The sequence below is a fragment of the Rhinolophus sinicus genome, linkage group LG03 (assembly GCF_036562045.2).
Source record: "Rhinolophus sinicus isolate RSC01 linkage group LG03, ASM3656204v1, whole genome shotgun sequence".
NCBI classification, from domain to species: Eukaryota; Metazoa; Chordata; class Mammalia; order Chiroptera; family Rhinolophidae; genus Rhinolophus; species Rhinolophus sinicus.
The window spans coordinates 79,358,845-79,384,002 of record NC_133753.1 but is presented as its reverse complement, the minus strand read 5'-3'; the positions used below and the strand labels follow the sequence as shown (position 1 = coordinate 79,384,002).

General features: G+C 34.6%; 1 protein-coding gene across 4 annotated transcripts in view; it reads right to left on the bottom strand.

Moving 5' to 3' along the window:
* Nucleotides 1–25,158, bottom strand: part of ARHGAP5 (Rho GTPase activating protein 5) — a 107,630-nt gene that overhangs the window by 45,761 nt on the left and 36,711 nt on the right. For all 4 annotated transcript variants that reach the window (XM_019754531.2, XM_074328127.1, XM_074328128.1 and 1 more), the window contains one exon: nt 18,527–22,423. In XM_019754531.2, coding sequence (XP_019610090.1) covers nt 18,527–22,255 — 3,729 coding nt within the window. In that variant the 5' untranslated portion in view covers nt 22,256–22,423. The remainder of the gene's footprint in view (nt 1–18,526; nt 22,424–25,158) is intronic.

Sequence of the window (25,158 nt, the reverse complement as noted above, 5' to 3'; positions counted from 1 at the left end):
AAATAAACAGCTCTTTCCAGAAACTGCTCTCCCACTTCAGTAATATCAGCAACAGTAAGTGGGTATCTAAGCAATATCCTCAAATAAATATTATGATCAATAACATTAACAAAAACACAATACTCAACTGCTTCATTTGCAACCAACGAACTCAAGAACCTTAAGTAGCAAAAAGCAGTTGTCAAAGTTTTTAAAGAATCAATCCAGGAAACAAGAAAACATGGACTTCTCTATTCTCATACATTTAAGATGGGATTGTTGAAATAAAAGATTTTTTTAAAATGTGACAACAGGAGGTGAAATGTAAAGAAACTGAAGGAAAAAACCCATTAAAGAAATGAAAAGCTTTTGGGTAAAACACTTGAAAAGATCAGAATAAAGTGGCAAAGATCAAAATTCATTTTTCTGCTGTATCACTCCTATGACACGCACCAAAAAAATATTCTTTAGCTCTCATTAAAAAAAAAAGGCTCAATTCCCCTCTCCCTTTCAGCTACTTGCCCCATAATGCTACTCCCTTTTGCTGACAAATTCTGAAGAAGTCATCTGTACTTGATGGCCTAATTCCCCTCCTTCCATTCCCTCTTGCATGTACTCAAATTAGTCTATCACCCTCATCACTCCACTAAATCTGTTCTAATTAAGGTCACCAATGATTGTTTTGCTCTTATCTTACCTGACCTTTCAACAGTCACTTTTGACTGGACTTTCAGGACACCATCTCTATTACCTCACTCACTCTCCCCTTATTAGTTTTCTTTGCTAGTCCTTCCTCGCCAAACGTGTAATGTTGAGACCACCCCAGGCCTCAGTAGTACCTGACTGACTTTTTTCTCAGCATCTATATTTACCCTCTTGGTAATGTTATCCATATGCTGATAACCCAAATTATACTTCCAGCTCAGCTCTTTCTGAACTCTAGACTTATCTGAAACATTTTACCTGACGTCTTCACTTGAATGTCTAAAAGGTATCTGTCTCAACATGTGCAAAACTGAACTCCAGATGATCCTTCAATAGATGACTGGATAAAGATGTGGTACATATATACAATGGAATGCTACTCAGCCATATGATGAAATAGTGCCATATGCAACAACATGATGAATGGATTTTGAGAATATCATGCTAAGCGACATAAGTCAGATGGAAAAAGTCAAGAACCACATGATTTCACTCATATGTGGGATATAAAACTGAAAGCAACAAATGAACAAACAAACAGACAACAGTATGGTGATTACCAGAGGGAAAAGGGGCTGGGCAGAAAGTAGACAAAGGTAAAGGGGGTCAAATATATGGTGACAGAGGAGATCTGACTTTGGGTGGTGAATACACAATGCAATATACAGATTATGTATTATAGTATTGTACACTTGAAACGTATATAATTTTATTAACCAATGTCATACCAAAAATTTAATAAAAATATTTAAAAGGATGGCAAAAGTAATGACTTCTTGGTTTTAAAAGAGCAATATTAACATTGATGTTTTCTTCAAGGCAGAAAGCTTTGACTGCACAGAGTTAACCCTACCTAACCCCATCCCTTTTCCCCTAGCTTCATTGGGTCTCTCCCAAATTATTCTTATGAATGTATAAATACTCTCTAGTATCTCTCATTTTAAAAAACAAACACGAAACCCACCTTTGATCCCACACTGACCTCTAGTTACTGCCCCAATTCTTGCTCCCTTTCACAACAAAACTTCTTGATGATGTCATCTATGCCTACTATCCCCACTTTTCACATTCCATTCAACCTATTTTCATCTGGCGTTCTCTTCCATTCCACTAAACTGCTTGTCAAGATCAGATACTTCTGTACTATCAAATCAAAAAGTAAGTTTTCTCTCTGTCCTTCCTGAGGTCGTAGCAATATTCTTTGACTGCTTCTCCTCCTTAAACACATGCTCTCTTGGCTCCCATGTCACTCACTACTCTTCACAAGTTTTTCCTCTTTCCTCACCAAGGATTCCTTTTCCAGCTTTATCTCCCAACACCTCTTCCCGGTCTACTCAAACTTAGTTCTGAGCCCTCTCTTCTTCTCTAGATGTACTCTCCCTTTACATGAATTTATCTAATGCCATAGCTTTAAATCCTTTTATATCCTGATAACTTTTCCTCTGAGCACCAGATTCATACTTCTAACTTTAATACTTCCACTGGGATGTCAACACAGATATTTTAAACATAAATAGAAAGCACAAACAGTTGTCTCAATTCCACCTGGCCAGAAACTTTTCACCTTTAGTCATCATTATCTCAGTAAACGTACCCAGTTGCTTAAACCATAAATTAAGAGTCAACCTTGATTTTCCCTTTTCCTTTACTATCCACAGCTAATGCCTGCAAAGCCCTGTTGGTACGACTTCCCAAATACTATCTAGAATATGTTCACTTTTCCCATTTTTGATACCTGTACCTGGCACAATATAGCACATGGTAGATGCTCATTAAACAATGACAGAAGCAAACAATTATAAACAGGAGCCAGGGAAAGCTTTTACCATGTAATATTTCTATTAATAAATATACAAAGTATTGTTGGTTTATTTACCAATTTATGTAGCTTCATTATACCTAATTATTCATTCCTATGGGAGTCACTATACAGGTATCCTAAGCTTATGCATCCAAACCTAATGAAATCAGGATTCATACAAAATAATGATTACTTATAAAATTACAAGAAAAATTAAACAGCCAACTCTACGTGAATTCATTTGGATATGAAGTGATATACTTTCAACAGTGTGTAAGAAATGAGCACTTATTGTGTGCGTAACATCATGCTAGGTATTGTGCAGGATACAAGAATCAGTGGAAGTAAAGTTAAATGCCCTCAAGAAACAGATAATCTATTATGAAGAAAAAAAATCTCATTATCAGTCATTTAATTAAAAGGACATACAAAATAGTATATGATTAAGTGTCAAAATAATTTGATGTAAGGCTTAAACCCAGACTTCAAAAGGTAGAACTTATAAAGCAAGAGATGACATCAGGGACATTTCAGGAACTTAGAAAGAATCTGGTCTGTAAGTCATTCACTCATCTAAACATTTGGGTGTCTACTATATTTCAGCCTAAATACTCAGAAATTACTAGAAACTGCCATTTATTTACTGTTCACTATATATATTAGGTACTTGTTAATAGTATATGCATAATCTAATCACCGCAACAGCTCTGAGTTAGTTATGGTTTTGCATCTATTTCAACATACCTACAACTATATAAAGTATCTACAGAAATGAATAATGAGGGTAGAAAGGTAGGCAAGGGCCACATCACAAATGGCTGTAAGTGCCTAAATAAGGAATTGGAACTTTATACAGAGGCTACAAATTTAATTTGTAGAGAGAAGATTAAGCACTTCTATTAGTCATATCCCCAGAAAGTACCATACAAGAATAGTTTGAAGCAAATGAATAGGAGACACAGAAACTTAATTTAAAAGTTTCTACACCATCAATGCTGATGAGGACATGGAGAAACTGGATCTGTTACATATTGCTGGTGGGAATTTAAAATAGTACACCATTCTAGAAAACAGTTAGGCAGTTTCTTATTAAGACAAAATATGAATCAAATATATGGTGATGGAAAGAGAACTAACTCTGGGTGGTGAACACATAATGTGATGTGTGGATGATATATTACAGAATTATACACCTGAAATCTATGTAGTTTTACTAACAATTGTCACCCCAATAAACTTTAATAAAAAAAGACTAAATACGAAATTACCATTTGACCCAGCAACTGCACTCCTGGGTTTAAGAAATGAAAATTTATGTTTATATAAAAATCTGCACTCGATTGTTCGCAGTAACCTTATTCATAATAGCTCCAAACCAGAAACAGCACAGATGTCATTCAACAGGTTAAAAAACTGTACTGTATCCATATACAGAATATTACTCAACAATAAAAAGGAACAAACTATTGATTTATGCAACAACTGGACTGAATCTCAAGGGAATTATACTGTGTGAAAAAAAAAACAAAAAACAATCAACCCCAGAAAGTTACATACTGCATGATCCCATTTATACAACATTCTGGAACTGGCAAAATTATAAAACGACAAAATGGAAAACAAATTAGTGGTTGCCAGGGGTTATATATGGAAGGGAATGAGAAGGGAGAGTGTGGCTATAAAAGGTAAACAGGAGGGATCTGTTGGTGACAGAACTGTTTTGCATCTTGATTGTGGTGGTAGATACACAAACCTACATATGAAAAATTGCACAGAACTAAAAACATCTAATACATGGTAATGGAAAGAGAACTGACTCTGGGTGGTGAACACACAATGTGAGCTATAGATGATGTATTACATACAGAATTGTACACATGAAATCTATGTAAGTTTACTAACAATTGTCACGCCAATAAACTTAAAAAACAAAAAAAAAAGAACTAAATACAAACACAAATGAGTGCAAGTAAAACTGGGGAAATCTAAATAAGATCTGTGGGTCATATTAATGTCAACACCCTGTTGTAATCTTGTACTATAATTTTGCAAGATGTTACTTTTGTGGGAAACTGGGCAAAAGGTGCATGGGATCTCTCTGCATTATCTTATGGCATGTCAATATACAATTATCTCAAATTAAAATAAGTTTTTAAAAAAGGTTATTGGAATAATATAAGTAAAAAGTTATGACAATCTCAACTACAACTGTGACAATGAAATGAAACTATACAGCAGAATAAAAATCAGCTAAGTAGAACAGCAATTGCCTGCAGCTTTGCCCCACAGTAGCTTCTTCCTAAAAATATATTCTTACCCAAATATGGTGAGGACAGGGAAGTAAAATCTATGACGTATGAGGAAAAACCTGCCTTTCCTAATGAAGCAGGTACAAACATGCCTTGTATGAATTACTTCTAGAATCTCACAGGAAATTTCCTTAAAGACCACACTCTGCTATACATGGTTTCTCAACTTTAGTATTATTGACATTTTGGGTTGTATAATCCTTTGTTGTGGGATATCACTTAGGAATTTGAGGTGGCTTAGCAGAATTCCTGGCCTCTTACCCAATGGGTACCAGTAGCAAAACTCCCCATCCCAGTTGTTTAACAGCCAAAAATGTCTCCAGACATTGTCAGATGCTTCCTGGAGAGCAAAATTAACCCTGTGGAGAACCATTGTGCTAGGGTAACAAAAACAAGGACCAAGAACTCAAGTTTGGGAGATGGCCACAGTGGTATTTTGAGAAATCTGAGAATTTTAATTTTAAAATGAATTAATACATAACTCAAAACTGAGAAACACTAATGTAAGGTACACAAAAATGAATGATAATCATTAATTGCTCTCAAAAAGCTTACAATGTAGTAAGAAAAACAAAATTTATTAAACTACAAAGCAATAAAACTACATGAGGTGGGAGGAGTTAAGTATTACACCACTGCACAACATCAGTATAAGAAAGAAGTCTTTAGTGGGAGCCAGGACTCTATGAAGGTTTACTTAACCTTTTTCAGAAGTCTATAAAAGCTGTAGGTGCTGGATGAGAGTCCAAACACACTTTGAAAATCTAAGATGTTGTGAAGGCTCTTTCATACCCTTTAAGCTGACGCTAGGTGAAAAGAGGGAGAGAAAATAATTGAAGGGTAAATAAATGTGGTCTGGTTTCCTGTATACACCAACAAACTGGTTCTAGCATTGATTCATCTCTAAGACGACATCGTCATACTAAGCATTTCAACATATATTATCTACCTGGCAGGTATTTTACTAATGCCATTAACAACTTCACGAACAAAAAACATACCGGGAGTCACCTAGAAAGGGTCCTAGCAAAACACCTAGCTATTCAACTGAATAATGGGTGGATTTCTTCCCAGGTTCTCCAAATATATACTTCAAAATGCATTCAAATGAAAATAAATTTTATATTACACCCAGCATCTCCCTCTTAAAACCAGTGTTTCTCCCTTTGCTTCCCATCTCATCTGTTAGGTACTTTCTTTTACTCTAATGGTTGCCAATCAGAGCATCAGCAAAGAATGAAAAATTTCAGGGTGTCTTCGTCCTCCCTAACATCAACAGAGGTTCTTCAGCTAGAGTCCTTAAAACTCCAATAAAATTTTGTGCATGTGCCTTTTTCCAGGGAAAATACTAAACCTGTCCTCAAGTTTTTAAAGATTATGAACAATTTCAAAAAAGCCCCAAACAATTACTTTATACAAAGTATGTAAGGTGTACCTTTTATTTGGACAAACTTAGATAAAAATCACAAGATCACTTTTGTCCCAACCTTATATTTTGCTCTAAGAATTGGAAACATCAATAATTACTGCTTTCTTTACTTGAGGACTCTTTTACAACATAATTGAGATTACAAGAAAACATTACAGAACTAGAAATTATAAAACTACACCTATTGTAGAAATAACTCTTCTTGGACTGTGTAGGACAACATGTCATATACCAAATACTGGAGTACATAAAATTGACAACCCTATAAACTTACCTGTAAATCTTGTAATAGTAACAATCGTCACTGATATAAAATTATACTAAAAACACAGTATGTTGTAGGAGTTAAATGCCTCCTTGACATATTAACTAAATACATTCTAAGAATTGTAATTTTGCAGAAATAGAAGTAATTTCAATAATTTGCGCTATGTCCCTTTTTGCTCAACATTCAGTATACTGCTATGAAAGCTAAGGAAAAAAAGCTTAAATAGAAAGCCACACTGAAGAAATTTATATTTGCTTTTAAATTAGTGAAAACAAGCATACCTCTTACCCAATCAGTTAAATGAAGTCTCGTGAGAATACATGAATCAGAAATATACTTTAATAACTGACCACTTAGTTGCATTTCAATCTCAAGCTGAAATGTAATAAATCGTGGTCAAATAGATAGCACAGAAAAGACATAGCAAATACTAAAATATAAGCAGAAATACAGTATATATTCATACTTATATAATACCATAAATTGATGTAGCCAGCACCAGAAAAGCTACTAAAGAAACCAATTCTAATTTTCTGAAAAATTTTACAAACACCATGAAATATAATCAATTAGAGGTAGGCCTATCCATAACTAAGTCATCCCTGTATACTTAGCTTCAGTGTTCAGGCATAGTGGGCATTCAGGAAGAGGCTTGTTGAATAAAACGACAAGTTTCTTGAGTCAAAATAAACTTATTAAACAAACACATAAACTGTTCTTTTATTACTACTGCAAAAACAAAGCCATATACTCATACTGACTTCAACTGATCACAATACAATATACTATGCTATGGAGATCAATTATAAACAAGATATAAATCTTGCTTGTAGCACACATTGTGGTTTTCATCCCTTAGAAATTAACCCAATTTGGGGGAAAGCCAACTTCAGAGCCCTAGGAAGAAAAGCTCAAGCCTGTATCAATAGCCTAATTCTATTCCCTGGCCAGAATTTACTTGTTAGGAATGGATACAGAACCCAACTAAAGGCACAGAGGCTGGAAAAGATGCTAGTTGAAGGGTCTGGGAACACAGCTTTCTCATTCTTTTGATCATACTTCTTTTACAAAAGTGACCCTCTCTTTCTCCTGTAAGGAAGTGTCTACAAGTAATAATGATATCCATATACTAACTGCCAAGAAATCTAACTGAGGTATTCCCAAAAACTAAGTGGGAAAAAAAAGAAAATCTGAAACTCAAGGAGCTCAGGATTTTGTTAAATGCCCTTGCTCTTTAAACAAAGCGCAAGCCTACCCTATCTGTATCGTATCTAAAGTACTGCTCTTCCTACAGTAAGCTTTTTAGCATACAATTTTTATTTAGCCTTAATTAAAATTCTTTCAAGAACCTAGTTTCTTTCAGATATGAACACTGATAGTCAACCAAATGACTGTCAAGAGATTAAGCGATATGCACTACAAATGAAAAGCATTTACCCTGTAACTTACACATTTTGATATAGACAAACAGCAATTCAACATAGACATGTTTTCATATATTTCATAACTTTTACACCTGAATGAACAATTTATGGATCAAGAGAAAATTCTGGTCATCACTGTTTGGTTAACAGTATTTTAAAAAGGCATTTTACTTAATAAAGACTGAGGTTCTAGAAGTCAGAGGTCAAATAATTCTAAACCTAAGATTTACTACATTCTAAAGGATCTACCATATTCAGGTACCAATTCACTATTTGCTAATATTAAATTAACATCTTAGGACTCAATATCCATACATATATATACACATATACATATAGATATCTATCTGTTCAGTTCTTTAAAGAAAACACACCATTTTGGTGTTCTTCCCCAAACAAGCTCCAAAACCCTATCACAAAGACTAAAGCAGCAGAATCTAAACCCGGGGTTTAGTAAGAAAGGAGCAGTAAAATAAATACACATGGACTGAAAGGAACATTTGAGAATAAAATAGGAATTGTAGTTGCTAATATAAATAAGAGGATGAAAAAAATTCAAGATCTGAAAACAAGATAGGAAAACAATTTAAAACGCTGAAAATGAAAATCATCAGAAGACCAACTTGCTCTAATGCACCATGAAATTCACCAAGTATTTTACTATTTACTGTCTGAATCAAGCTGACAGCACTGAAATAGAAACTGAAGAAAAAACAAACTAGCTTAAACACAGGTACCTCACTTCATTGAACAGATGTGTTAAACACTGGCAATTTTATCAACACAACTAAAAATTTCTCATTCAGTTCATTGTCTCAAAGCACTGTTTTTTAAACAGCTATAGGTTATAAAATCAATTCAGTAGGTCACAATCAGAACTTTTTCTCACAGTAAAAGACTAGAAAATCAAAATATATACAGTAGAGGTAAGTATTGTTTTGTGAGATTTCATCTATGCGGAAATATTTACATGTATAAATGGGTCATAATTAAAAACAAATTCTCACTGATGGTTGTAATCAAGAAATGTCTTAAGAGGTTTTCTTCCTACAACGAACACTAAACTCATTTTGGAGTACAGAATCAAAGACAATAGGTCAAATATACGGTGATGAAGGAGAACTGACTGGGTAGTGAACACATAATGTGATATATAGATGATGCATAACAGAATTGCACACCTGAAATCTATGTAACTTTACTAACAATTGTCACCCCAATAAACTTTAATTAAAAAAAAAAAAGTATCAAAGACAATCAAGCATAAAGCCTTCGCTGATTGGCAGAAATAACAACTAAAGCAAGTTTAAGAGAAACAGCTCTCTGAGCCTTCCTTAGATGCCACTGTTGCCCTAAAGCTATGATTTTCTGTGTCTAAGAAAGGACTCCTAGACTATGGCTCCCATCTTCGAACCAAAGAGTGAAGGTAAACAGAATGAACTTAATAATAGCCTTTACTGAGCACCAATATATGCCAGGCACTTGAGACACATATTCCAGTTTCTAACACAACTCCATAAAAGTATTATACAGATGCTCCTCAACTTATGATGGGGTTACATCCCGTTAAACCCACTGTGAGTTGAAAATATCACAAGTCGAAAATGCACTTAATACACCCAAAGTACTGAACATCATAGTTTAGCCTAGCCTACCTTAAACAAGCTCACAACACAATATCCAAAAAACACTGGCAACACAGTACACTGTAAAGTATCAATTGTTAGCCCTTGTGACCACGTGCCCAATTGGGAGCAGCAGCTTGATGCCAATGGCCAGCATTATAAGAGTATTGTACTTCATATCACTAAGCCTGGAAAAGATCAAAATTCAAAATTAGAAGTATGGTTTCTACCGAATGTGTATTGCTTCAAAAAGTCAAAAAATCCTAAATCGAACCATTGTTAAGTCAGGGACCATCTGTTATTCCTAATTTACAGGTAAAGAATCAGCTAAGAAAGGGTAAGTGGTTGGTTTATTCTTCCTCTCTACCTACCGTTCTTAAGGATCAGTACGACTTGGTCATTCAACACTGGCAGTTCCTCAAGGTTCTGTTAGGCACTTCTTTGTCTTCACTCCATAGGTCATTTCACCTATTACCACCCCTACTACACTGTCTCCTAAATGTTTCTCCAACTCAGACCTCTCCTCTGAGAACCCATATTGCTAACGGCAAACTAAAACCAGTTATAATTTCCACACTAACTCCCAAACCGGGTAAATTTCCAAATTTCATCATGAACATCACTGATAGAAGCTGCATAAGCTAGAAACCAACAAGCTATCTTTCCTATCTTGTTCATCATCCTCACCCTTCCCCCACAGACAAAACATCAAATCCTATGATTTTAAGTATCTCTATCCCATTCTATCCATTGCCACCATTCTCCAACCCATTCCAATTACTCAAAGCTTTCATCATGGTGCACTCAGGCTATTGTAACACGCCAACTGGTCTTCCACATCACTCAACCCATTCTCTACACTAAAATCAAGTGATTTAAAATCCACTCACTGTCTAGTTTCAAATTACTCTTGGGCTAAATAACAAAAATTCCTAACATTGTTAAAAAGGTCTGAGTCTAGTCCCTACTCTCAAGTCTCTCCCACTGATGACGAGTCAGCAGAACTACAGCTTGGGGCCTCAATCCAGCCTGCTGCCTGTTTTTGAAAATAGCCATAGCTCATCCATTTTCGTATTTTCTTTGGCTGCTTTCACACTGCAACAGATTTCAGTAGTTATAACAAGGTTGTGTTACCCTCAAAGCCTAAACTATCTATTCTCTGGTTCTTTGCAGAAAGATGTCAACACCGCCTGAAATCAGTGACCAGCCAGTAACCTACTGTAAGAACACACCGTGGTCCCTCTCACATGAACATTCTAGTCATTTAGCTTTAAATATTCTTCCACCACCCAGCCATCCCCTGGTTAAATGCTATTCTATCAGATCTGACTTCAAATGACCCTTCTCAGGGAAACCTGTTCTGACCCTCTAGACCAGCACATCTCCATTCAGACTATCCTCATGTCAAGTGTTCAATAGCTGCATGGGCTATCATGCTGAAGGACAGCTCCAAGTCAGAGGTCTACGTGGTTTGGGGGCTCTCTATTCTATTCTATTGGTCAATATGCCTATCCCAGTACCAATACCACATTATCTTAAATACTAAAGTTTACATCTGATGGAATAAGCACACACACGTCATCACCACTACACCTCTGCGTTTCTTATTCAAAAGTGTCCGGACTATTCTAGGTTCTTTGCTCTTCCATATATGGATTAGAATTAGTGGGTGAAATTTCTTGAAAACCCTTGACACTTGAAATGAAACAACACTGAGTCCAGAGATCAGTTTGAAGAGCAACTTCTTTATGATATGCCATATTCATGGACAGGAAAGCACTAGCTCCCCATTTATTTAGGTCTTCTTTACTATCTTTCAATAAAAATTTTATACTTTTCCACATAGAGATCTGTACGTCATAACTACTCCCAGGTACTTGATGATCTGCCGTGCTTTTGTAAATGGTATCTAGTTGTTTACTGCTGCTGTATAGCGATGTAATCGACTTCTGACTACTGAACTTACATCAAGCTATTTTGCTATTTTATCAATACTAGTAATTTATCTGTAGATCCTTTTTGGCTTTTACATAGACAATCATAGCAACCAATAACAAGTTTGTTTCCTCCATGCCAATACTCATGCTTCTCCCCCTTATCTTAACTGAATAGAAGTGGTGACTGTGTCTGTTCTTAATTGAAAAGGGAATCCATTTCCCCATTTAGCATGATGTTTATTGCAGATTTCATTTATTTGTGTATTTGTAGATACCTTTTTTGAAGTTAAGCAAGTTCTCATCTGTTCATAATATAGCAGCTTTCTTATGAATCTACTGTATTTTGCAGTGTATAATGCTCACTTTTTAGCCCAAATTTGTGAGGGAAAAATAAGGACAAGCATTATACATGGGTAGTACTAATTCCGTATCTATATAAATGTTTTTCATTATTTTATTTATGCTTATGAGTTAAAAGTGTAACTCTATAAAATCAATAACAATATCCATATGAAAAAATAATACCCTGGTATATGATCATTGGTTTTGTTGAACTTATAACGAATTTGCAACAACAAAGAATTCTTGGCCTTCTATGATGCTTAAATATCTTAAATTTGTTACCAGTACATAAAATTTCTTGCACCTTGTATCTGTTCTTCTGCTTTATTTGTTACATAAAATTTCTTGTACCATAGTATGTTAAAAAATAAATGCCAGAATTCCTTTACAATATAATAAAAACAAGTACCTCAATGTAAACAAATAAAAATTTGAATTAAAAAATTAAAACGAGGGCCGGCCTGGTGGCTCAGGCGGTTAGAGCTCCGTGCTCCTAACTCCGAAGGCTGCCGGTTCGATTCCCACATGGGCCAGTGGGCTCTCAACCACAAGGTTGCCAGTTCAATTCCTCGAGTCCCGCAAGGGATGGTGGGCAGCGCCCCCTGCAACTAAGATTGAACACAGCACCTTGAGCTGAGCTGCCGCTGAGCTCCCGGATGGCTCAGTTGGTTGGAGCGCGTCCTCTCAACCACAAGGTTGCCGGCTCGACTCCCGCAAGGGATGGTGGGCTGTGCCCCCTGCAACTAGCAACGGCAACTGGACCTGGACCTGAGCTGCGCCCTCCACAACTAAGACTGAAAGAACAACTTGAAGCTGAACAGAACCCTCCACAACTAAGATTGAAAGGACAACAATTTGACCATTGTTCCCCAATAAAGTCCTGTTCCCCTTCCCCAATAAAATCTTTAAAAAAAAAAAAAAAAAAAATTAAAACGAAAGATTTTTTCCCCAAAACTTTGGGCTAAAACGTGGGTCCGCATTATACACAGGAGCACTTTATACATGGCAAAACATGGTAAATTTTATCAAGTGCCTTTTATATACTGTTGGATGTTTTTGCTATTATATGTCTAAAATTCCTTATCTAAAACTATCTAAGATAAATTTTAGAATTCTGAAATTCTTAGCTAGCCATGCGTACAGTACAAAAAATGTCTATTATGTAAAAATCCCAGCAAATTGTGGATTGGTACTCTGTACTCAAATACACTAACATTTTGGCAGTGAATTGTATAGCTATTTACTCTAAATAAGATAAACACTATTAAGTAGTCTCATATCACTTTGAGTCAGGTTTTAACAACAACAAAAAAATCAGGTTGTGCTGCCAAGTTCTAAAAAAAGCTTGATTTTCAGGTTACTGGACTACAAAATTGCAATTAAAGGTCTATGGACTGTCTTTTATTTAGGATTTTTACATGTACCCTCATAATTAAAATGGGACTATAATTTTCCTTTCTTATACCACCCTTGTCTGGTTCTGCAATTAAGGATACACGACTTCAGAGAATAAAATAAAGAATGTATTCTCCTGCTTTCTATTTTCTGGAACAATTTGTAGAATACTGAAATGATTTGTTCCTTGAAAATTCTCCTGTAAAATTATCTGGGCCTCATGTTTTTGTGGCAAGATGCAAGTACTACCTCACAATTTATTTAAGTTACAAGATTATTCAAAGTTTTCTCATCTAGGTAAATTGTTCTTTCTAGGATTTTAATTTTTTTTAAACTTTCAAATTTGTTGACATAAAATTGTTAATAGTACTCACTATTATCTTTTTAATCTGATCTATCTATAATTATGTTCCTCTTTACATTCTTGGTGTTTATGCTTTCTCTTATTTTCTGATCAGTCTTGCCAAATGTTTGTCTATATTTCTAGTCTTAAAAATCAACTTCTAGCTGTGTTGATTTCTCATTTGGTCTCTGTACCCCTATCACTTTAAATGTGTACATCAGCCTCCTACCTAGACTACTTGATGTCAACCTCTTTCAAAATTACAACTTGAAGTCCAACCCAACTTTCCTTACTGCTCAGGCAGGCCCTACTTAAGTAACTGCTTTCAAATTTAAAATAAAATAGCTCTTCAGTTTAGCAGAATCTTATAAATGCAATGCTATTTTACAATACCCTGAATTAGAACAATTTCCTATCATATCTCACCTTGCTTAGTCACAATTTTATGCTGCTTTACAAATGAATTTCCCCACCTAAAATATCTTTTCTCCTTCTTAAAAGCCAATCAACATCCTCAACACTGATAATTTACCTTTTTCATGAAATTTTGTGAAACTAACGCCACACACTCTATGGTGACTTCTCATCCTGTATTCCCTGTATATTTATATTTGAACAATACTATCACAAAATATAGTGTACATAGTCTCTTACTTAACAAATTTACCATGTGTTGGGTACTCTAAATCGATATGAACTTGTTTCTCATAGCAGCCCTAAGAAGTATGACTTTCCTGGATGGAAGTACTGAGAAGTTATACACTGACACAGCTAGTAAGTGGCAGAGCCTGCATTCAAATCCCAGAAGTGGGCTCTAGACCATGTACTCTTAATTACTACACCATGCTTCCTTAAGTTGCTCTTGTAGTACTTTCTAACCCTGCCCCAACCACAGGGTACTACTGTCTCTCAAACTAATACTGAAGCTCTTTAAGGGATGCACAGCTTCAACTTTTTATGTACTTCAACACCTTTTTTACAGACTTAAGCATGTTTTTAGTGTGTGCTTACTGAATTAAAACATAAGACAACTTTAATTACTCAAGTCCAGCTCCACTATGAGAATAATTTTTAGGCAAACTAAGCTGCACTAAAGTGCTCCAGACTTTCTGTAATGCTTAAAGGAAAAACCAGACGGATAACTGTAATACAGTTAACCACAGAGAGATGCAAGGCATGTCACTGTGTATATATAAATACAAAACCCTAAAATATAATATATGTGGCACAAAAGTGTATCTATGAAGTTGCCTTGTAACCTATGTTTATCTTTTTAGGATAACAGGTCCAGACACCAAACATTTTAAGTGACATCAGATTTTAGAAATTACTTATAGATCTAAAATATCATTTCTGTAATTTTGTTAAGAATTCAAATATCATAACGCAGAAAACTAAAAATTAAACAATGTTATATAAAAGTGCATGAAAATTCTGTAACAGCTCTAAAAGTAAGATAGCCGAGACCACTGTCAAATCAATAGAAAGCAGATTAGAAGTAAAACTCAAAGCCAATTCACTACATCAATACAACCGAGGAAAACTGACATCAAATGAAAAGAGGTATATTATACAAAGTATTGTGTGGAATCAAACATGAATCATTTACAAGTGGGGAGGAAGAGAATCTAGGTCTGATATGAATTCCCATTTGTATTTGTGGAATACAAATACAAGGAATAATCATCAAAGTCAAATTACTGTACTTAGTAAGGTTAAGATTCCAATGATTAAAAACAGCACCATTATTTACCTCTAAAAAAGAAAAAAACCTGTTAAATTATGACATGCCATCAATCCAGATTTAAGACATTTTTAAAAGTTTAAAAAATGGATTCTAGAATCATTGAAATATAATTAAGTGACTATGTAGGACAAATCAGATGAGAGGAGATTTAATTCAATTCAAGGAACATTATCATTAATAAACTAACTGGAATCAGGGACCATGCCAAAATTTCACGATATAAATACAAATTTGGCATACTCCTTTCCCTCACAGTGCTCATAGTTAAGAAATTAACACTGCAAGATCTATAGGAATAATAAATACCAAGTCATTGAAATACTCAAGCTTTCTGTACATGTATCCTAAAGAAATAATCTAAAGGAACAAACTTTTATGCAAATTGGCCACTGCAATAAAAGTGAAAATTAAAAGTTGAGGGCCTGCCCAGTGGCTCAGGTGGTTGGAGTGCTGTGCTCCTAACACCAAGGTCGCCAGTTCAATTCCCACATGGACCAGTGAGCTGCGCCCTCTACAGCTAAGATTGTGAACAATGGCTCGCCCTGGAGCTGGGCTGCTGCACTGCCATGAGTGGCCCAGATGGGCCAGCGTGAGCGGCCGACTGAGGACTGGTGACCAACTGCCTCAGGGAAGTGGGGAGGGGGGCGCAAGGCTCATAATACCAGCATGGGCCAGGGAGCTGTGTCCTACACAACTAGACTGAGAAACAATGGCTTGAACCAGAGTCGGGGAGAGGCGGAAGAAGGGAAAAAAGAAAAAAAATTAAAACTTGGAAGCCTAACCATCCGATTTTGATACAATTTGCTAAATGGAAAACTATGTAATGACTAAAAGTATAATTTGAAAGACTATGAGCAATGTGGAGAAATAAAACTAAGTGAAAAAATATGGAAAAATATTATGTATACACTATAATTCCAACTAAATAAAAATTGGGTATTCTGGTGTCAAAAAACACTATTGGGACATAGGTTCAAAATGTTCAAAAATCTGTTTTTGAACAAAATCTGTTTTTGAACATAGACTGTAGATTAAATACAGTAGTCCTCTACCCCCATTCACGGCTTCCCTTTTCAGTTTGTTACCTGCATCAACCTCAGTCCAAAAACATTAAATGGAAAATTCCAAAAATAAACAATTCATAAGTTTCAAATTACACACTTGAGTAGTGGAATAAAACCTCTAGCTGTCCCAATTCATCCTGCCCAGGACATGATTTATCCCTTTGTCCAGTATATACCCACTGTATATGTCATCCACTCATTAGTCATTAGTATACATCTAGGTTATCAGATCGACCATCACAGTGCTTGTGTTCAAGTACCATTAATTTACTCAATAATGCCACACTCACATAACTTTTATTACGGCATATCATTGTAATTGTTACCTATTACTATTAGTTATCGTTAATCTCTTACTGTGCTAATTTATAAATTAAACTTTATCATAGGTATGTATGTATAAGAAAAAACAGTAAATACAGTGTTTGGTACTAACTGCAATCCACTGGGGGTCTTGGAACTATCCCCTGTGGATAAGGGGTACTATTGTAGTATTGCAACACTGTTAAATTTCATAATTTAGTATCTGTACTGTTGCCATTTAAGAGAATGTTCTTGTTATTAGGAAATACACAATAAAGCATTTCATGATAAAGAGTCCTATATATCCAACTTGATCTCAAAGGGCTCAAAAACAAATAAATAAATCCCTACACACACACACACACACACACACACACACACACACACACACACACGGCTCAAGCCAAGTGGGACAAAATGTATACAGCTGGTAAATCTTGGGAAAGTATACAAGAGCTCTGTTTACTCTTCCTGCAACTATTCTCTAAGTTGAAATTATATTAAAATAAAAAGTTAACAAAACAATTAAGTAGACTTGTGATCAAAAATGGAAAAATAACACTCAAAAATAAAAGCAATTTAAAATAGAAAGATGGTGGATGCTTTATTTTTACTAATAAGCATTAAGTAATTTTAATAACATAAGCAAATTAAAAGAAAAATCCTGAAGTCTTTTAGGAGTGATAAAATATGTAGCAAGAACTAGTGTACCAGGGTGACTGAAAAGATGCCAGAGATATTTAATTAGTAGTGTGCCGTGAATTGAGTTTGTGCTGTAAGTCTGGCTGAATCTTACTTCAAAACAGTTTACATGCCTAATCTAGAGCATAGTAAATGAGAAGAAAACATTGAAACTTAGAAAATATTAAACTTAGAAAATAAAATGGAGTCTATCCCACTATAATGGACAGCAATTACTAGGCGTAGGAAACTATCTGAAATAAGCTTTTCAAAATATCTGTATCTTTAATTGGGGTTAGTAAACAGTAGTCGGCTGTAGTAAATAGTAAGATTACTGATTTAACTGATAAAGAAATTATCAATACATAGAATAAAAGCTTACTGAATGCTATCTTTAAAACCTTGAATAAAAGTTTGTGTACAGTCAGGTGTCAAATAGTATTGGAAGTGAAGGTGCTGAAGTACCACTGTGAAAAAGATCTAATAAAAATTTAAATGACTAAATACAATTTTAATAGCATACATATTTGGGTTTCTAATGCTTAACACCATGAGACTAGTAACCATTTAAACTAGTAACCATTTAAAATATAACAACTTGCTATTTAGTCAAGATTCTACAATTCAAACTAAAGAAACCTTTCTGCAAGTCTTTAGGCAGTATACCACTCACTATCCACAAAGAAGCTGCTTGGAAAAGTTAATAAATTTCCAAGACTACAAATTATTACAGTTTGACTGTATTGGTAATATCCTTGAGTGAGATAGGTGTATCAAATTAATATTGCAAAACTGGTAGGTCAGAGGGGAAAAAGACAAATGGAATGCTTTCAAACAAAAAAAAAGAATAAAATCACTTTATATCTGAGTTTCTGTAAAGAGAATAAACATAGTCACTCAGAATTTTTATGCTGAGGAACATAAGAACACAAAACCAAACTTTTTCCCTCAAATAAGATAAAGCACAAATAAACGAAATGCAATTAAAATAAAAAATAATCTACCCTCACAAAATATTCAGAAAATTAAAGAGCTAATTATATTTACTGAGTGACATAAGGCAGCTTAAGTTCTCACTGATGTCAAATCCATTATCTTTAAATATATATATATAATTTTTAAAAGGCAAAAACAAACATCTGTATAAACATTATTGACCATAAATTAAACTTACCTTTTTATCTTCTTTTACTTTGTGGGTTTTCTTCTTCATTTTTTTATCATCTAATTCCTGGTCTGAAGTGATTGCAGGGTTATCAATACCACCTTTCCACGTTTCAACAGGAGAAAGAAGTGGATCTTCTTCGCTTCCACGATGTCTTCCTTTCCTTTTTGTTTTAGAAGTAGTGAAAGCTTCATCGTCACTTGCATCTGAGTGTGTTCTTCTATAGTATGACTTGGCTTTACTAAACAGGGTTTTAGATTTGTATTTGTATTTTGAAGGTCTCCGTTCCCCATGACTTTTTGAGGTTCTATCAGAATACCCATTTTCTTCATCCCCTTGGGTGTTATTTACAAACGAGTTTCGAATTTTAATAATGCGATTCTGACTATCATCTGGAACAACATATATCTCATCAGAATAGCCCTTCTGTTTGAAAATTGTGTCAATGGGTTCCGCATAGTTATCTGAAGGATCAATATCTTCAGGATGTGCCAAAGGCACCCGGGAAGTCTGTTTTCTTGGATTTTTACCAATACCAGCTTCAATTGTTTTTAAAAGGTTTGGGTCCAGTTTTTTCACATTTGTCTTAGGTACAACTGGTTTAGGTTTAATAGGTGGAGGCACTTTATGGTTGCGTTCATGGTCATGACAGTTGGGGGTGCTATGAATAGGATATTCATTTCCTTCCAAATCTAATCTATATCTGGAACGGTCACTAGGTGTTGGAAGCAACTGTACATCATCCCCAATTGGACTATAAGGAGGTGGTGCTTCTGTATCATCATCTGAATCAGGGTAGTTGTTATAGGGAAAACAGTCCCTGGGAGATGGTAGAAAAACATCCTCACTTTGATGGGTTGATTCCCTTGTATTATCAGATAAATAGGAATTTTCTATCATATTTTTTTTCTCTAGAACATCACTGAAAAACAGTGTAAAGACCTCGGTTTGCCGATGATACTGAGACAAAGAATACAATGCTGTAAATTTAGCAGTTATCTCAGTTGCAATATGTTCTCCTTCAGTCATTAACTCCTTGATGGCCTCATTTTCAAAAAAATCTGCCTGGCTGTCGGTAACTGCCACCAGCTGTACAGGAATGGTGTCCTGAACTTCTGATAGAAATGCTCGAAGCATTCCCATTGATGCTTTCCGTTTGGCAGAATAAACTAATATATATCCGTGAACCAGTTCATCTTTCCTTACTCCAATCGAGGAATGATATGATAATATTGTGATCTGTATTCGCCTCCTTTTTTCACCAATGATTTTATCAAGCATTAGGGAATTATTCTGTCCAGCTTGAGCAGCACTGCAAGAATGAGACTCAAGGAAGGGTGAAAGAATAAGATCCACACTAAATGGATCACCACACATGGCACACATGACAATTCTCAAATCAGCTTCTGATACATCCTTATTGGTGGGAACTGGGCTCACCACATCTAAATTATGTTTAACTGATTCTAATACTCCTCTTAGAGCTTGCTTTATTTGGGTTTCATTAAATTTACGAGGATATGTACTAGCAGGTACATCTACAAAAGGACACTGTAACTTGTTTGCCAGCTGTTGCCCTTGGTGCCTGAGAATTGGTAGATTCTTACTGGTAGAACTGGTAGAATCCCTCTGATTAGCCAGAATTAATGTAAATGGAAGATTAGCCATATATTTGTCTTTTCTGATCTGAGAAGCTTCAGTTCTTATTTTTCCAATAAATTCCCCAATAAAATTCAGTGACTCAATGGAATTAAATACACAGAAGCACCCATGTGGTTTAAAGGCAGCAGTCCATAACTGACTTAAAAAGTAAGGCGACTTGGCATCAATTGGTCGAAGATCAAGTTCATAAATTTTTCCATCTAAGGCATACTCATCATCAGTGGATTGTGTCCTTATCTCATTTGCTAGTTCTTGGGCAAGGCCATCCTTCCCTAAAATGAAAAGGTTAACTTTATCTATATTGGTACTATCATGATACAACCGTAAGCGGCCATGATCCAACTGCAAAAGACTACTGGCAAGTAACTGTTCTACTTTAATGTCTGTACAATTTTGGCCACTAAGACATGTTTCTTTAGTGGGATGATAAACAAACCCTATATGCTTAAGTAGAAGAGACTCCCTATCAGGTGCAAGTTTCTGTAAAGCTTTATATCTAGGTTCTTCACTCAAAACTGTATGAATTTCACTCATTTTATCTGAACTAGGTGTTGCATTAAGATCTAAATCATAAAAAAGTTCAGAATGCTCAAAAAGCATTTCCTGAAACTCTTCTTTGGCTTTTTCAACAATTTCTCGCTGATGCCTACCATACACTTCTTTGCTATCAGCCTCAGTAATATATTTGAAGGCTTCATCCTCCATAACAAAGCACATAACTTCCTCCCACGGTTGCCCAGGTGATATGAACTGAATTTTTTCCAAAGTCTTTTTGAATTTTTCCTTCATTTCTACCCTCCGTTTCTCTGATATTAGATGTTGTACATGATTCTGATAGACTTTTTCAGCTTCTAAAGTGCTTAGGAGGTCAAATGGGATTCGCCTATCATTAATTTTATCTATATGGTCAGTTTCATCCCAAGGTGTTTTTTCTAGCACCACAAAACATAATTGAAAATCTGCTCTCTTCTCCATTAACTTCAAAGCTTCTGACCAATTCAAATGTTCAATCTCTTCTAGATTTGGCAAAAGAGTGTTAAATGCTCTTGGTAAGGTATTTATATATTCTTCTCTCCTTTTTCTTATATGTTCCTGTTTAAGTTGTTCTATATGTTTTGAGAATGTACTTCTGGCCTTTCTTGTTCCCTCTAAGTTGATGTATTCTTCATAATCAGGATGATTTTTTAATTTATTACTAACAGTTTTCCAAGTTGCATGATAATCTCTCACAGTCTGCACAAGTTTTTCAAACTTATCTGTTGCTGTGACAACAAGTTGTCTCTGTGTTTTATAAGCATCCAGATAGGGAATAATTTTAGGCTTTCCACGAGTTTTATCCAACATTTGTACCAGTGCAGTGAAACATGTTTCAATGTTGACATTAAATCGTGCTGATGTTTCCACTACAAGAAGATTCTTCTTGTTTGAAGCAAATGCCTGAACTTCTCTAAGATAATGATCCACACATTCATCACATTTAGTTGCTGCTATTATTACAGGTTTTTTTGACTTTGATAGTTGAACAAAAAGATTATTCACAAATTTAAGTTGATCATCAAATTTCCTATTGCATCCCTGACTGACGTCAATGCACAATAAAAATCCATCTACATTGAGTTTCCCTTCAGGCATTTGCTTCTGTTCGAAGTCTTGCTCCAAGCCTAGTTGATCAGTGCAAATGTACATTAGTTTTTCTGCCGACTGCAATTTAGAGGCAGCTGCACGTTTTATATATGGTTGCAAATTCGTACTCCGATGAGGCAAGAAAGTCTGGTCATCAATGAACTCTGTTTGTTCAATGACATGAATTTTGCATTCTATTCCATCTTCACCACTTTGTGTTATGTCACCCCAGTACAAAAAGTGATCATTGTTTACTACTCGTCCTCCAAAGTCAATGGTGCTAAGCACAGAAGTATGCTCCGGATAATATTCATCTGCTTTTGAGCGTACAAATCTATTGCACAAACAAGACTTTCCAACTCCACAGTTACCTTTGTCTTTTTCAGTCCCAGAGAGTCCAACTACACTGATAGTATAGGATGGGGGACGAGGCTCTTTGTTTTTTGCCATCATAACTCTCTTCTCATGTCTCTACATTCACAAAGGTAACCAGATATACTGCTCATTCTGAAAATAAAATCATCTCAAAATACCGATCCTGAATTTCGGAACTATATTTGGTTGTTTGTATTTCCCTCATTTCTGTGCAGAAAGGTCTTCAAGATCATATGGATCATCTTCCTAGAAAAAGGAGAAAAACAGACAAATCTTAAATATGAATTACACACATTAAACTATATACATATTAAAGATGTTCATAACAATGCACTATGCAAATTAACGTTATATGTTTCAAGAAATCAGTTTATGATTGTTATAAATAAATGCACGATGACCTCAAAATTTACAATTCTGACAATTAAAATAACACAAAAATTTAGTTATCTCACAAATTTAAAATAGCCCTTATTAACTAAATATGCATGTTGTCTCGACTCCTTCCAACGAGTTTGAGGAAACTCGTCCTTTCCCCTCCCTCAATTTTTCTTTCTATGACTGGAGACTATGCTTGGTGTTAACTAAAATGTACTAGTTACCTTAACAACTTCCTCAAAACTTTTAAAAACAACCTGATTTCTATTACATGTTTCCTCAAAACTAATTCCCTAAAACGTAATTTCGTATTAGATTTTAGAATTTACAAAATTTTTCAAGAAGTTTCAATACACTCCTGTGATATCTACCAAATTTTATGCCCCAAAACAATTAGGATATTCAAATACTTAAAAAGGGAAATAGAAGTGGACAGTTAATACAAATAGTGACAGTATTTAACTATCTATGCTTCTCCAACTATCTAAGGTGAAGCACCAATTTTTATTTCATATCTGCAAGCCCACTTTTGCAAAACATATAAAATGTTCAAAAAAAAAAAATCTAAGCCCCATCCTTACTAGATTCAAGAGACATAAAATTACTGTCAAATTGTTTTTAAATGTTCTTGGATTCTGCATTTATTTCCTCTGACTAGTTACAAAGAGCTCATGAACCACATTTTGATGAGAACCAAGCTAAAGAATTTTAAGATTATATATTTGAGACAATCTTTCAGAAGTATTTGATATACCAGCAACATTAAATAACCTTTAAGAATTACATGTAATTTTAATTTAGGTTATTTATGTGAAAGCAATGAATAAGTCTCTTATAAAGTTTTATTTGGAGATTCTTCACATTCTTGAGGTTGAATTAAAATACATGATTGCTGTCGCATCAAAATTTTACGAGGGAAAATATCTAGCTATGTACATCAACATACGTGAAAATTATCTTTAATCAGACAAAATCAAGACTATAAAGAACATGAAGAAAAAAGGAAAAGAAAGGTTAAGAAAAGAACCACCACCACCTGGCTGTAAATACCTGACTTCTCCTTTGACCACAACTGCAAGTAAACATCTATTAAGATTATACTGCATATTTGCCACACTAACAACTAATGGTAATGAGAAACTGTTCTTGTAATTTAAATTTTTGACTAATATTTCAGCTAAAATAATAAATTTTCAGTCTTATAGTCTAGAGGTTTATTGTATTAGCCTCAACTAAATATTAATTTTAACAATATCAGCCATAAGGTAGTCAAACAAAATGTTTAGTAATTTCACTTTTGTAATAAATAAAACATTACTGTTAAGGAGCAACAAAAAAGTAGAAAACATGAGTAAATAGAACTAATTTCAAATTTGAGTATTATTTCCTAATTTATGACAAGAGTAAAGCCCAAAACCTCTTCAGACATGATTCCCCTATCTATAAAGTGGGGCCACATATCTATACAAATTTAAGAATTAAGTAATTTTTTTTAAATGTTCAGTGTCTAACAAAAGGTGCTTAATAAATATTAGTTCTGCTTCTCAGAACCAGGGAAGCTGTTGAAGATTAAAAAATGGTATGATCAGACTTGTGACTTACAAATATTTACCTGGCAGCAAATTATACAGTAAGTAGAAGAAATTAGAGCAGTCCCACCCAATCTCATTAACTAGTTTTTTTTTCACTAATTTTTTTTTTAAATCTTAATCTGATCAAACTTAGCATTTGTACCTACCATCAAGTTTAACATTCTTTCCCTAAACTATGTGAGAACAATTGGCCTATTTCATTTATAGATATTTACCAAAAATAAAACAGTGAATTAACTGGATAACAAAGTTAGACATAATGATAAAAAGGGAAATTAGTTTGTGAAAACGGCACGATTGCATAGCTAACAATTAAGGAAAAAATTGAAAATAGTAGAATACGAGGTCTGTCCTTACTAGAAAAGCCAAAACTACAGATAATATACTTTAAAATATACATCAGAAGAAAACATATCTAGCGATTACCCTGGGGAATTTTTATGTTAAACAGTACAAACACTAGAACTACTTATAGCCCTTTATTAAACAAACATCTATTCTGAAAACTAAGGGCAATTCAAAGACATACAAGACTGTCCCCTGCCTTCTACAATTTAAGAGACACACAAAAATGTTAATAGAAAAGTAACAATACAATGTCACATCACGGATTTGAGTATTGAAGAAATTTTTAAGTATAAATCTAATCCTTGCCATAGTCACATCTTTATTAATATTTCTTATATATGCTTACCCAAACACATTAAAAGACTCCTTTCTGCTCTCCTATAGCACAAATCTCAAAATACTGAGATTCCTTTCTCTTTTAAGTTACAGCTTAAGAACAAAAATGAAAACACTCCATCACAAAATGTATTTTGTTTCAGAAAGAAAAAGGCCTTAAAATTAAATGAAAACGAATGAAGTCATCACCCTTTCACTGGTCACTGAAAACTGGAAGGCTTTTTATCAAATAGAGAAATAAACTCTATTATATTGAGGATAAATTTTAATACTGAGGCTTCAACACACCCTAATTAGCAGTCTGAATCATAAATATTCAAGTTTAAA